This window comes from Bos indicus x Bos taurus, chromosome 8 (assembly GCF_003369695.1).
Source record: "Bos indicus x Bos taurus breed Angus x Brahman F1 hybrid chromosome 8, Bos_hybrid_MaternalHap_v2.0, whole genome shotgun sequence".
In the NCBI taxonomy this organism is placed as follows: domain Eukaryota; kingdom Metazoa; phylum Chordata; class Mammalia; order Artiodactyla; family Bovidae; genus Bos; species Bos indicus x Bos taurus.
This window is the reverse complement of record NC_040083.1, coordinates 104285084-104299982: the sequence shown is the minus strand read 5'-3', so window position 1 is coordinate 104299982 and position 14899 is coordinate 104285084. Positions and strand designations below refer to the sequence as shown.

At 45.9% G+C, this 14899-nt stretch overlaps 1 protein-coding gene across 16 annotated transcripts in view; it reads left to right on the top strand.

The window, feature by feature from the left end:
- Nucleotides 1-14899, top strand: part of TNC (tenascin C) — a 102444-nt gene that overhangs the window by 24492 nt on the left and 63053 nt on the right. For all 16 annotated transcript variants that reach the window (XM_027550623.1, XM_027550625.1, XM_027550621.1 and 13 more), the window contains exons 2-5: nt 5819-6412; nt 9856-11265; nt 12489-12752; nt 13871-13986. In XM_027550623.1, coding sequence (XP_027406424.1) covers nt 5956-6412; nt 9856-11265; nt 12489-12752; nt 13871-13986 — 2247 coding nt within the window. In that variant the 5' untranslated portion in view covers nt 5819-5955. The remainder of the gene's footprint in view (nt 1-5818; nt 6413-9855; nt 11266-12488; nt 12753-13870; nt 13987-14899) is intronic.

The following is a 14899-nucleotide window of genomic DNA, read 5'->3' as shown; positions in this document are numbered from 1 at the left end:
GGTCGCACAGAGTCGGACACGACTGAAGCGATGTAGCAGCAGCAGCAAGCAAGAAAGGTAGCTGGGTGAGGAGCAAATTCAATCCACCTACTCAACTGCATCCAACCACTTTTTAGAATCCCACCCAACCTTCAGGCTCAGGTCAGGTGCTACCCCTTTTAAGGTGTCTTTTTTCAGCCCCTCAAAAAAATGTAGTCACCCTCCACTTTGAAACTTAACAGACTTAGGTTAACAATCTCCTTTATTACAATTATATCGTAATCATAGCCATGCTGTAACTCCCTGATTCTCCCCCGCCTTCTGAATGCAAGCTTTCTAATCTACTATCTACTTGACCAGTGTCATTATTGTTGTTTCTGTTACCATTAGGTACCATATTAAGTACCTACTATGTGCCAGGCACATGCTAGTAGCTTTAAGTACACCTTCTCATCTTATCCCATCTTCTCATAACTCTATGAAATAGGCACATATATGGGGGCTTCCCTGGTGGCTCAGAGGGGAAAGCATCTGCCTGCAATGCAGGAGACCTGGGTTCGATTCCTGGGTCAGGAAGATCCCCTGGAGAAGGAAATGGCAACCCACTCCAGTACCCTTGCCTGGAAAATCCATAGCCTTGTAGGAGATGAGGCAAGTGATACTTAGAGGGGGAAGTGAATGGCCACAGGTATCAGCTACTAAGTGGAAGATTTGGATTCTAACATAGGTCTATTTCTCTGCAAAGACCAGACTCTTTCTCCCATACTAGCTGCTTCATTGATAGAACTCTCCAGAAAGCTGAAGGAAATGGACTGAGTCCCCTCAAAAAGTCTGGAGCAAGGCATTGCAGAGTCAACAGAAGCAGGAGAGCCATGAGTTGATCTTGACCAGGTCTACCAGCTCCCAAGAGAAGGGTGAGGCTGGGCCGGACAAGATGTTAGACAGTCAGAGTGGTTCCTGGGCAAGTTATCTTTGGTTTGATTTTAGAAGAATCTCATGGAGCACTTGGAGCTGTAACATATGCAGAAAGAAAAAGAAAAAATACCTTGTATTGCAAGTGTAGGAGGGGGATAGGATGATAACCTGGGGCAAGGTCTATGTCCTTTCAGATTTAAGGAGAACAATAGCCATAAAGACCACACATGTATCCAGGTACATATACTTGTACCTGGATATGTTTGAATATAGAAGGTATGAAATTAGTACACACATGTACTTGTTTATGTTACTGAAAAGGAGTCATCTTCTCTAGTCTCCTGGTACCTGGATGTGAGGTACACACAACTGTATTATAATAATATAGGAGACTTAACAGCTGTCCTAACTTTCTTTTTAGACTTTCTTTGACCTCTCTAAGCTCCAGTTTCCTCATGTGTACTATGGGCTTGATATTACCAAGCAGACTTCTAAACTAGTACTGGTGAATAGAACTTCCTACAATGATGGAATTGTTCCTTAGCCACAATATCTGATATCATGGCCACTCATCACATTGCTCTTAAGCACTTGAAATGTGAGTAGTACCACTGAGGATGGAATCTTCAGTTGTATTTGATTTTAATAACCACCTGTGGCTAGTGACCTCCATACTGCACAGTGCAGCTCTAGACCAGTGAACTCAAAGACTTTTCTTCCTCTTAAGCCTTTTCTCTCATGAAGAAATCTTTAAGGTTTTGTTGTTACTGTTGTCATTATTCTCCAGATGAATCATGCTTAAGAAGTTAACAGGAAAGAAGGCATCTAAGGAATCACCAGCACAATCACAAGAGTTAATCTGGCTCTAACATTTTCTTTTGATAAAAATAGGAAGCAGAGTATGATCCACGTGTGTATTTTTCTGCATTTAGCATATATGCCAAGACAGGTTACAGAGCATGGCAACCTGCATGGCTTGGATAGAGCACTTTGTCCTGGATGTGTGACCCCAAGAATCTATGTATTGAGCCAATACAAAGGCTGTGTGTCTTCCTGCAGCCCTCCTTGGCAAACATTGACAAACAGCTCCTTTAGTCTTTAGGCCATAGAAGACAGAACATAGATGACTTGACAGATGGGAGATAGACAAGAGTTTTAGGTATAGGCATAGAGATATAGACTTAGGTATAGGTGTAGGTGTGGGTATAGATGTAGACATAAAGATGAAGATGTAGATGTATGGATATAAAGGTAGAGAGACAATCTCCCAGGACATATTCGCCTGGGAGTTCTGAGAAAGAGAGAGCTTCACTTCACTGCAGAACCCATCCTTGCTTAAAAACAAAAACAACACAAAGACAGACTTACATATGCCAAGATAGGATTTTCAAGAGTTGGAAAAAGAAAATCCTGGAAAAAAATGCTCACTGAAGTCCATATTGTTCACTACAAAAGCTCTCACTGCTGCCAAAGACTGTCCTGTTCCTTCTACACACAGCATCTCACACAGATTCCACAGCAGTCCTACAAGAACACTCATAGCATGTTTTATTGATGCCATGACTCTGGCTTGCATTATAGCTAACAGTTTGTCCAAGGAAGTGGTTGAACAATGACTCAAACTCCAGGCGGTTTGTCTATATATCTGTGCTCTTCAACACTCTTCATTTTATATACCAGTGACTTGGAGTTTGCTATATTATCCAAAGCCCTTCTATTGGGTAATTCCAATTAGAAGTGTATCTCTCAAGTCCTTTCTCTACATCTGCATCTCTATTCCTGCTGGACTTGTGGACACAGTGGGAGAAGAAAAGGATGGGATGAACTGAGAAAGTAGCATTGACGTATATACACCATCACGTATAAAACGGAGAGCTAATGGGAAGCTGCTGTATAACACAGGGAGCCTAGCCTGGTGCTCTACGATGACCTAGAGTGGTGGGAGTCAGGCTCAAGAGGGAGTGGACACACACACACACACACATATAGTTATGATTATTACTGATTTGAGTTGCTGTATGCAGAAACCAATGCAACATTGTAAAACAGTTATCCTTCAATTTTAAAAATTTAGCAAAAGAAATGTATTTCTCCTATTGTGCTGAAGTTTGCCTTCTTATAACCAATCCTCCTCTCCTCCTGCGATGCACACACATACTGGCTTATTCTGTCCTTTGAGGCCACAGGGGACGAGCCAGCTCCTGGTTCCCCAGGGTTTATACAGAGTGATCCTGTTCCTCTCCACCTTGGCTTTCTCAACTACCGAATAAATATGCACAGGTCTGCATTCTTTCCTCCTGAGAGATCTTTTCCAGACCTTCCATCACCTGATCCCTGCCTAGGAAGATAAGAAGTGCTTCTGCTTGCGCTTTCTAAAGACTCATTCTCTGATTTTAAAAGCCGTACTATCAGAACACGATCCTTCCTGTCTAATTATATGTAACAAACTGCAACCTAAAGTAATTTTCCCCAGGTCTGTCCTCAGAGAAGGCATGAATCAGTCAGCTATCTGTATGAGAATATTTTACATTTTTAAAGGTTGTTATTTGCTTTGTATGTTTGCTTCTCTGGTGTAAATATTTCCAGTTCTAGTATATTTATCTTCATAAGGTTTACCCCCTTACACATCAGTGATTTCTGCAGCTCCTCTTTGATCTAGATCCAAGTTGCTGCTGGGCTTAGGACTGGATTCAATGAGGAGGTTAAACTGAAGCAAAAGTAGGCTATTAGCTTGGACTCGTGCTAGGTTTTGTTCCTCAGAGTACAAAAAAATAGCAGCTATTTTTTAATGTGTGCCTACTATGGCCTCGATACCATTTTGGGTGTTTTCTGTGCAGATCTTTAATTCATAATTCCCTCTGGAAGGATTTTGATCCCTCATTGTACAAGTGAGGTCATGGTTTAGAGAGGATTAATAGCTTGCCCAGGCTTCCCAGGTGGCGCTAATGGTAAAGAACCCGCCCACCAGTGCAGGAGACCTAAGAGACGCAGGTTCAATCCCTGAGTCGGGAAGATCCCCTGGAGAAGAAAATGGCAACCCACTACAGTATTCTTGCCTGGAGAACTCCATGGACAGAGGAGCCTGGTGGGCTGTAATCCACAGGGTCTCAAAGAGTAGGACACAACTGAAGTGACTGAGGATGGACGGACAAGTAGTTTGCCCAAGTCAGAGTTAGTGAGTGGCATTTGTACTCTGGTATGTCTAGCTCCAAAGTCTAGACATTTTCCACCATGTTGAAGCTATAATGAGTCTTTCCTGAAGTGCAAAAACATCCCCCTGCCCTCAGACCACCAGGAGCCAATATGGGAAATACACAACCCTCAAGAATCACATTTCCTTCCTCCAAACAACAGAGCATTTGGCTTTGCCAGTGCACGTCTCTTACATACAGAGTGAGAAATCCTCACTCAACCCATACTCTGGTCAGTATTTCCCTAGACTCGTTGCCTTTAAGTCTCAACCAATGATTCTAACAGCCTTTTAGATGGAAATTTAAGTCATTTAGCAACACAAAAGTCTTGGGTAAAAGTCCAAAAGCATTTCAAACTTGGCCCTTGGCCCTTCCTCATAAAAAAAAAAAAAAAAAGGCAAAGAATTGATGGGAAGAGGGTGAGAAAGAAGGACTCTGTGGAAGGCTAAGAGAGTTCAAACAATTGCAATAGAATACCCAATCAATAAATATTTGTCCAGTAAACAACTAAGATGGGCTATGGTAGCTTGAAAGAAGACAACTTGCCAAGTTCTCCTCTTCATAATAATTTTCATCCAGTGGGCTTGCCTACATCAAAGATCCACAAATTCTTCTTAGGAACCTAATTTGAATAATAAAGCATACTGACAGCCACCTTCTCTCCGTGTCCTCGTACGGCCTTTCCTCTGTGCACAAGACAGAAAAGCCAAGTCAGAGAGAAATGTGGAGTCTCTTCCTCTTCTAAAGGACATCCTAATCTTCATCAGATTAGGATGCAGCCCTCGTGACCTTCAGTTAACCTTGATTACCTCCCTAAGAGCCTTATCTCCAAATATAGTCACACTGAGGGTTAAGGCTTCAATTATGAGTGTGAGGGGAGGGGAAGAAAAAACACTCAGTAAGAATAGTTTAAGTACTTGTTGATTGCAGAAGACAGCAAGGGCTCATGGATACCATTTCTGAGTCATCTCTTGCCCTTGGTCATAGCTTGGATAACTGGTCCTGGAACATTCTGTCAAGTTCTTCTAAAAACCTGATATTTTAAAGTTTTAGAAATAAAAAGGAAGAGAAACTAAAGTTCAAAGATATAGAATATTGTTTCAACCATCATATTACAAGATGTTAAGCTGGAATAAAAACTCAATTTGCCTTCTAAAGTCTTGGATTTTAAACTTTGCTTCCCACAGGAGAGGCAAACAGCAGATAGAGTTAATTTCAGATTGGAGAATCAATAATGAAGGGAGAAATTCCTCAACATCTATTCGACTGTGACCCTCACATCACTCAGTGTGCTCACTCAGCAAATATTGAAGGGATTCGGGATTATATGAGTGATTTCCTCAATGTTTTCACTTACATCATTACTTTGACTCTGATATTATGATCTTCACTGTACAGAAGTAAAATAAGACAAATGAAAGTTATATAACTCACCCAAAGGCCCAGAGTTAGGGCTTAGATCCAAACCACATCTGATCTGTCTTATTCCAAAGTTTTGTCCTTTCTCCTTATATTTCCAAATACTGAATTGTGAGTAAAATCATTCCTTCATGATTGCAAAATTCTTTTAGAGACCATTTTATGACCACACTTCAGCACATACTGAAGGAATAAAAGGAGATCTTCAAACACAGGAAACAGAACATCAAAATTAACTAAGAACTGCAGATATTCAACAGACTCAATTAGCAACAGATACTAACAAGCTTTGGCTTTCCTTTGTTTACTCGTAGGAGAGGACTCCTTCAAGAAGATCAGGAGCAACTGATTTGGATTCTGCTCTCTGCTTCCGAATCTCCGATTCTACCTAAGAGTGAGGTACCCTAGGACCACAAGCACCCTGAGACATTCAGCCAAACTCACCTCCACCATGGGGGTCATGACTCGGCTATGGGCAGGCCTCTTCCTAGCACTGCTTGCCCTTCCGGCCGAAGGTGGCGTCCTCAAGAAAGTCATCCGGCACAAGCAGCAGAGCGGGATGAACGTCACCCTGCCAGAGGAAAACCAGCCGGTGGTGTTCAATCACGTCTACAATATCAAGCTGCCCGTGGGGTCCCAGTGTTCGGTGGATCTGGAATCTGCCAGCGGGGAGAAAGACTTGGCCGCACCGTCAGAGCCCCGGGAAAGCTTCCAGGAGCACACGGTGGACGGGGAAAACCAGATCGTCTTCACTCACCGCATCAACATCCCCCGCCGGGCCTGTGGCTGTGCAGCTGCTCCTGATGTCAAGGAGCTTCTGAGCAGACTGGAGGAGCTGGAGAACCTGGTGTCTTCCCTGCGGGAACAGTGCACCTCGGGAGCGGGCTGCTGCCTGCAATCTGCCGAAGGTAGGAGCTGGTGACGGGTCCAGCCCCTCACTGTATGGATGGGAGGAACGGTGAGCCAGGCAGGATCCTCAGTTGTTTCCAGAGTGGGTTCCCTGGGGAACCAGCCTCAGAAGGTGTTCATTCAAAAGAGATTTAATGGACCCACGACTGTGGAGAATGTAACCATATCTAATAGGCTCTGGGAGAGTCATGGTGACAAATGTTTCAGAGGAATTTTCAGGCCTCTGAGAAATCTTGCTTTGAAAAACCCTATCTTACTTTTAAGTACTAGTTTTTAAAACTAGGGCTTCCCTGGTGGCTCAGCTGGTAAAGAATCCACCTGCAAGGCCAGAGACCTGGGTTTGATCCCTGGGTTGAGAAGATCCACTGGAGAAGGGAAAGGCTATCCACTCCAGTATTCTGGCCTGGAGAATTCCATGGACTGTATAGTCCATGGGGTCACAAAGAGTCAGACATGACTGAGCGACTTTCACTTCACTTCTAAAACTTCTTTGACAATGACATCTGCTCATGCCATACCCTGAAACCCTAATAATGTATTTTGAAATTTCTCACCCAAAGATCATTCTCTGAAAGGTAGTAATGTACCCCCATCACCCTGCTGTATAAATAAGGAAACTAAGGCCAAAAAGGAAGTTGGGATTCCCCAAGGTCCTGACCTAAGTGGCCAAGTTAGGACTTAAATGACAGTATTCCATACCCTGGTGTTCTCACAAAGTTACAACCTACAGTGATGTAAAATTTGGGGGAAATAGGAAAAAATGTTCCAGTTTAAAGGCAACAATGATGATGATCACATGTGAACTAAGTCCTTTATATATTGGGTTGGCTTGTAGCCTACAGAAAACCCAAATGAACTTTTTGGCCAATTCAATACCAGGCACTATAATTCACTGTCTCATTTAATCCTCCCAACAACCCTTTGAGATAAAGTTTAATACCCCCATTCTACAGATCTAAGAAATGAGACTCAAAAAAAGTTAAGCAACTGGCACGAGAAGACACAAAGAGTGATGAGAAACAGGAGCTTTGGCGGTGCCTGTGTTTCCCAGAACTCTGCCTGCCTCCAGGTGCATCCTTTTTTTAAGGAATTTTGCCACTTTGGAATTCTGTCTTCATTTCCATTCCCTAAAGTTGATAAAAATACACGGGTCTCAACAACGCTAAATCAGAGGTGAAAATATCTATTTCTGCCACTCATAAAACAAACAAACAAAATACTAGAAAGTATTTTGACAGATTATTTCAAGAGCAGCTCCAATCAAGAGCAACCCGAATCATCATAAATTGAGGCTACTGTAACTGCATGGACACCAGGCCCTTCTGCAGCGGCCAGGGCAACTTCAGCACTGAAGGCTGTGGCTGCATGTGGGAACCCAGCTGGAAAGGCTAATCAGCATAATAATAAGCCCTAATCATCATAAATTGAGAGTACCGTAGGACATCCTTTAGGTTTCCAAGGCAAAAAAAAAGTTTATGTACAAATTAGTTCATCTTCCACTTCTTTCAACCCCTAGTAAAATGCAGAGGGGATTTACAGAATAGGACTAATAGAACCCAAAGGAATTGCTTAAAAAACTCATTAATGTAGTGCTATCCATTAGAACTATGAGCCACTTATATAATTAATCATAACTTTTCCAGTAGTCATACTAATTAAATGAAAAAGGAACAGGTAAAATGATTTTAATCATTCATCCAATATAAGTAAATAATCTTTCAGCTTGGAAACTATACAAAAATTATTAATGGATATTTTACATTCTTTTCCTGTATGCTTTCTTTGAAATCCAGAGTGTTTCTAGTTCACATTTAGAGCACATCAAAATTCAGGCTCAGTTCAGTTCAGTTCACTTCAGTCGCTCAGTCATGTCCGACTCTTTGTGACCCCATGAATCGCAGCACACCAGGCCTCCCTGTCCATCACCAACTCCCGGAGTTCACCCAGACTCACGTCCATCGAGTCAGTGATGCCATCCAGCCATCTCATCCTCTGTCATCCCCTTCTCCTCCTGCCCCCAACCCCTCCCAGCATCAGTCTTTTCCAATGAGTCAACTCTTTGCATGAGGTGGCCAAAGTACTGGAGTTTCAGCTCAGGCTAGCCACAGTTTAATGGTTTAGAGGCCAAATGTGTCTAACAGCTACCATACTAGATGACATAGTTTTAGATTCTCACTTTTCAAGCCAACTTTTTTCTTAAAATTTACTTCCTTCCTGCTGTCAGGAAGGAGATACAATGTATTAATGCAACTGTATTTAGATGCAGATAAAATGGAGCAAGTTTTTTTGTTTCTTTCCCTTGATTGCATGGAGGCCATACCGCCCACTGCTGCAACTTCAGCCAAGACATTGTGGGAAAAGATGGATGCACATGAGCTCTGTGGGGGCTGAGTCTAACGGAAAGCTGTCCTAGCAGAATCAGAAAGCCACTACTTAGCTGCCTCATTTCAGTTACTGAAAATTTAGAAAACTTTGGTCACCTAAGCACATATACCGACTTAAGTGAACCAAGACCCTCTGCAAGAGGAAATCAGAATCAGCACAACGGTGGGTCCTTAATGTCCTCATTTAACCCAATCAACCCCAGGTGAGTGGGCCATGGGTCCCACCTGACGGATGGAGAATCTGAGCTCCAGAGTGTCTAAGTCATTTTGCAAATGCGGCACAGTTATTGAATCAAGGCATCAGAACTAAGTTCAGTTCAACAATTATTTCTTGGTGAAACACTTATTTTCTTACATGGCTAACCTCGGCTAACTATGGGAGAAGTAAAAACACAGCCCAGCAAGATGCATTCCACAGGCAATGGTTCGTAACCCTTGGAGTCACAGGAATACCTGAAAATCTGATGAAAACGAGTCTTCTCCCCAGGGATGGAAACACACACACACACACACACACACACACACACACACACACACACACGTACACACATAATTTCAGAGAGTATAGCTTAAGAATGCCTGCCTAGTGTCATTGGTTGTGAAAGTGTTAGTCACTCAGTCATGTCCAACTCTTTGCAACTGTATGGACTGTAGCCTACCAGGCTCTTCTGTCCGTGGAATTCTCCAGGCCAGAATACTGGAGTGGCTTGCCATTCCCTTTCTCCAGGGGATCTTCCTGATCCAGGTATCGAACCCAGGTCTCCTGCATTGCAGGCAGATCCTTTACTATCTGAGCCACCAGGGAAACCCAAAATAGAAGACCAGCCCAAGGTGGGGCTCCAACCCATGACCCTGAGATTAAGAGTCTCATGCTCTTAACAGACTGAGCTAGCCAGGCAGCCTCACCTGATTCCACACAATAACCAATTGATTTTCAAGCCAGAGGGAGCCTGAGAGGCCACCTTGCTCTAATGGAATTTGAATCTGGGTTTTGTGGGTAGAAGCCAAGAAAGTGAGCTGCCCCTGCTCAGAGAGAGACTCTGTTCTCTTCCCTGCAGGCCGCGTGGACACCAGGCCCTTCTGCAGTGGCAGGGGCAACTTCAGCACAGAAGGCTGCGGTTGCGTGTGTGAACCCGGCTGGAAAGGCCCCAACTGCTCTGAGCCCGAGTGCCCAGGCAACTGTCACCTGCATGGCCAGTGTCTGGACGGCCAGTGCGTGTGCCACGAGGGCTTCACCGGCGAGGACTGCGGCCAGCTGGCCTGTCCCAGCGACTGCAACGACCAGGGCAAGTGCGTGGACGGGGCCTGCGTCTGCTTTGAAGGCTACTCCGGGCTCGACTGCAGCCAGGAGACATGCCCGGTGCCCTGCAGCGAGGAGCACGGCCGCTGCGTGGACGGCCGCTGCGTGTGCCAGGAGGGCTTCGCGGGAGAGGACTGCAGGGAGCCCCTGTGTCTGCACAACTGCCACGGCCGCGGGCGCTGTGTGGAGAATGAGTGTGTGTGCGACGAGGGCTTCACGGGTGACGACTGCGGGGAACTCGTCTGCCCCAATGACTGCTTTGACCGCGGCCGCTGCCTCAACGGCACCTGCTCCTGCGACGAGGGCTTCACGGGCGAGGACTGCGGCCAGCTCGCCTGTCCCCACGCCTGCCACGGCCACGGCCGCTGTGATGAAGGCCAGTGCGTGTGCGACGAGGGCTTTGCGGGCCCAGACTGCAGCGAGCGGCGCTGCCCCTCCGACTGCCATGAGCGCGGCCGCTGCGTGGACGGGCGTTGCGAGTGCAATGATGGCTTCACCGGCGCAGACTGCGGAGAGCTGCAGTGTCCCCGCGACTGCAGCGGCCATGGACGCTGCGTGAACGGGCAGTGCGTGTGCGACGAGGGCTACACTGGTGAGGACTGCGGGCAGCGGCGGTGCCCCTCCGACTGCCACGGCCGTGGGCGCTGCGTGGACGGGCGCTGTGAGTGCCAGCCTGGCTTCCAGGGTGATGACTGCGGCGAGATGAGCTGCCCGCACGATTGCCACCAGCACGGGCGCTGCGTGAACGGCATGTGTGTGTGTGACGACGCCTACACGGGCGAGGACTGCCGCGAACTCCGCTGCCCCGGGGACTGCAGCCAGCGCGGCCGCTGCGTGGACGGGCGCTGCGTGTGCGAGGACGGCTTCGCCGGCCCCGACTGCGCGGACCTCGCCTGTCCTGGCAACTGCCACGGCCGCGGGCGCTGCGTGGACGGCCAGTGCGTGTGCCTCGAGGGCTTCACCGGGCCCGACTGCGCGCAGCGCAGGTGTCCCGGCGACTGTCACGGCCAGGGCCGCTGCGTGGACGGCCAGTGCGTGTGCCACGAGGGCTTCACCGGACCCGACTGTGCACAGCGCTCCTGTCCCAACGACTGCAGCAACTGGGGGCAGTGCGTCTCTGGCCGCTGCGTTTGCAATGAGGGATACACCGGGGAAGACTGCTCCCAGGGTGAGTAGCAGCCTCCAGCGAACTGGCGTCAGGTGCTGGCACGTGCTGTAGATCTCTGTGTTACCCTAAACACACAAGCACACACAGAAGCACACGCTCTTTGAAGGAGCCCTGGTCTCTCACCCTGGTCTCTCAGAGCTTCCATTTGGGGGTCAGAGGCTCAGAGAGGTTCTGGAATTGTCCCAAGGACACACAGCTTATAGATCACACAGCTGGTACCTGAATCTGGGTAACTCCTCTATACTGAGTTTCATAACCGGTGCCCGAGATAAGGTAGATGAAATGATTATCTACCTTTTGCTAAACATCAACCTTCTTTCCTACTCTACACACTGACATGTAAAACTGATATGACATCATAAACTAAATCCCTCTGTTTGGATGGAATTAAAATTCAACTCAATTGAATGGACAGTGAGATTACATAAAACAAACTATTTTAAATGCATGCTCAGCTAAAGACCAATGTTGATCACCTATGAAGCAGACTTGTCTCTTAAATCATCTTTTTGTTGCTGTCCTTGATCCCAAGGACTCTGAGTGCCTTAGAGGAGTATTAGCCCAGCAGTTAGCACAGGGCATGTATTCAAGTCAAGAGAAACACACAAAGACCAATAATGTTCGTGTTTAATGAGGGTCTTTGTACTTCCCTTATCCACCATATATACTTGTAATGGAGAATATCAGCTTGATTAAAGCCATCAGCACATGAGAATAAACACGTGGCTCTGTGTGTGACATGGCCAAGCCAGGGAGGCCTGTATGGAAGGAACACCAGTCTGGCAGGGAGAAGTAAGTTCCAAATCTGATGAGTCAGCGAAGTAGAGCAAGTCCCACTCACCTCTAAGAAAAGGAAAGAGTTGGACTAGATGAGCCTACAACACCCTTCAAGGGCTAAGGATATATGACTTGAAGTTCAGAGCAGAAAGCCAAGCTCAGGCTGCACTTTCTCCTGCAGATGGCCTGAATCTGAACTAAGGTCCAAAGAATAGAAACAAGTTGAAAGCCACACTGCAGACCTGGAACTTGACCCTGAAGGCAAGGGGTGGCCCCCAAAAGTTTTGAAGATGAGACACAGTAGACTGGACCTGTCTCTTCCCCTGCCAATCACAGAGGCCCCAAATCTCCTTAAATGCAGACTCATCAAGTACGCCCCTGCTGTGACCCATAGAGTGTGTTACTGACACCATCTGACCCAAGCTGTCCTTCCTTTTTCCTGCCAGTGTCCCCTCCCAAAGACCTTGTCGTGACAGAAGTGACGGAAGAGACCGTAAACCTGGCCTGGGACAATGAGATGCGGGTCACGGAGTACCTCATCGTGTACACACCCACCCACGAGGATGGCCTGGAAATGCAGTTCCGGGTCCCTGGAGACCAGACGTCCGCCACCATCCGGGAGCTGGAGCCTGGAGTGGAGTACTTCATCCGTGTGTTCGCCATCCTGGAGAACAAGAAGAGCATTCCAGTCAGCGCCAGGGTGGCCACATGTGAGTGCACAGAACCCCTCTTGGCAGTCTCAACTGCCCCTTGCCTGCCCAGTGCATAACCTACCCCCACCGGCATGTTACTGCCTCACCTTTGCCCCACAGGCCAGTGGCTGACTTCATACAGTTACACCAGCTAAAACTCTGGAATCCAGTGACGTCCACTGAATTAAAAAAAAAAAAAGTTAAATATAGTTGATTTACAATGTTGATTTCTACCATATGGCAAAGTGATTCAGCTATACACACATACACACACATATATATATACATTTTTTTACAGCTTACTGAATATTTTTAAAGACACTCATCACATGCTAACTCCTATAACTCACAATAACCCTGTGAGACAGGAGCTATTGTTAACCCATTTTACAGATGAGGAAACTGAGACCCCCAAATGGCTAAGCCTCTTGTTCCAAACCAAACAGTTAATAAGTGGTCGAGATGGAATTTGAACCCTGGCAGTCTTAAATACTCTGTTCTACTGTTACTTTTCTGTGGAACTCACTGTACAAATATTTAAAATATACAAAAGTGGAAACATTAAGTTTCAAGTTATTCTTCCTTTAAGAGTTCAACATCAGAAAAATTACCTCCACTCTTAAAAAGCAAGTTGTGGTTAGAAATTGGTCCTTTTTTGCTTCCTAAGAATAACCTTGGCAGCTTTTTATTAAACTTGTGCTTCAGGCCAGGAACCATGGCTAGCAGTCATTGTGGAATACATCATTTAGTCTCAAAACATTCTCCAGGGGCAGGCATACTTACCCTCCTTCTCTTGGGTGAAGAAACTAAGGTTCAGGGCATTGTGTTCAACTCAACCAAGCACACAAAAGTTGTAATGATCGAGCTTATGATCATTACATACAATCAGCCCATATGTCTGATTCTAACGTCTATGCTCATATTAAGTTTAAGCATATGAAATTACAAATATTCAATCATATGGCTGGCCCTTATATTAATTTTCATGATGCCTCAAAGTCAACAGCATCCCAGAAGAACCCTTAAAAAGACTCCAGCTCTGACGATCAGCCCCATGGGGTTTGGTGGAATGATGTCTGTCCCTCCCCATCACACATGGACTCATTCTTACCTCCTCTCTGTGCTCTTCCTGACAGACCTGCCTACACCTGAAGGTCTAAAATTCAAGTCCATCAAGGAGACATCTGTGGAAGTGGAGTGGGATCCTCTGGACATTGCTTTTGAAACATGGGAGGTCATCTTCCGGAATATGGTAAGGAGCACAGAAGAGAAGCAGGCATGTTTGTCCATGAGAACCAGAAAGATGCTCATGGGGTTCTGCAGACTTTTCCATCAACTCTGCTTCCCTGGCTTTGGGTGGGGGACAAGGCTCTAACTAAAAGGGCTTCCCTGGTGGCGCAGTGGTAAAGAATCTTCCTGCGAATGCAAGAGACACAAGAGATGTGGGTTCTATCCCTGGGCCCGGAAGGTTCCCTGGAGAAGGAAATGGCAACCCATTCCAGTGTTCTTGCCTGGGATATACCATAGACAGAGGAGCCAGGTGGGCTACAGTCCACAGGATTGCAAAGAGTTAGACATGACCAAGCACATATGCACTCAAGGCTCTAATTAGACCCTGCATATTTGCATATATTTCACTTGATTTTAAGAAATCAAAAAGCATGGCATTTAGGACTGAGTGCCTAGACAAACAGATGGCAAGTCATCTCTAGGTTCTGATTGCCTGTTACAGTCTTGCAAATCTCCACTCAGAGGCAATAATGTGTATATAATAATGGTATATGTAGTAACTGATTCTATACAACAGAAACTAACACAACATCGTAAATCAACTATACTCCAATAATGTTTTAAACAAAGAAAATAAAATGGTCTCTGTCTCAAATGCCTCCAAGCATATCTGAGATTGAGCATCCTTTCTCTCTGTGACTAAAAGCACATATGAGACAGGAAAGTGGGTCCCTGAGTTCAAAGCCAGGCTCTGCCACTTACAACTATGTGACGATGGGACAATCACCCGACTTTTAGGATGCCAGTTTCTTCATCTATGAAAGGAAGGACTGATTTTGTGGCTCCAGAGTGCCTGTGCTTCTCACACCTCTCAGTTTTCTTGAGTGTCAAAGGGGTGAGTAGAGAGGTCTATGGGAGGGCGTCTTTATTGTCTC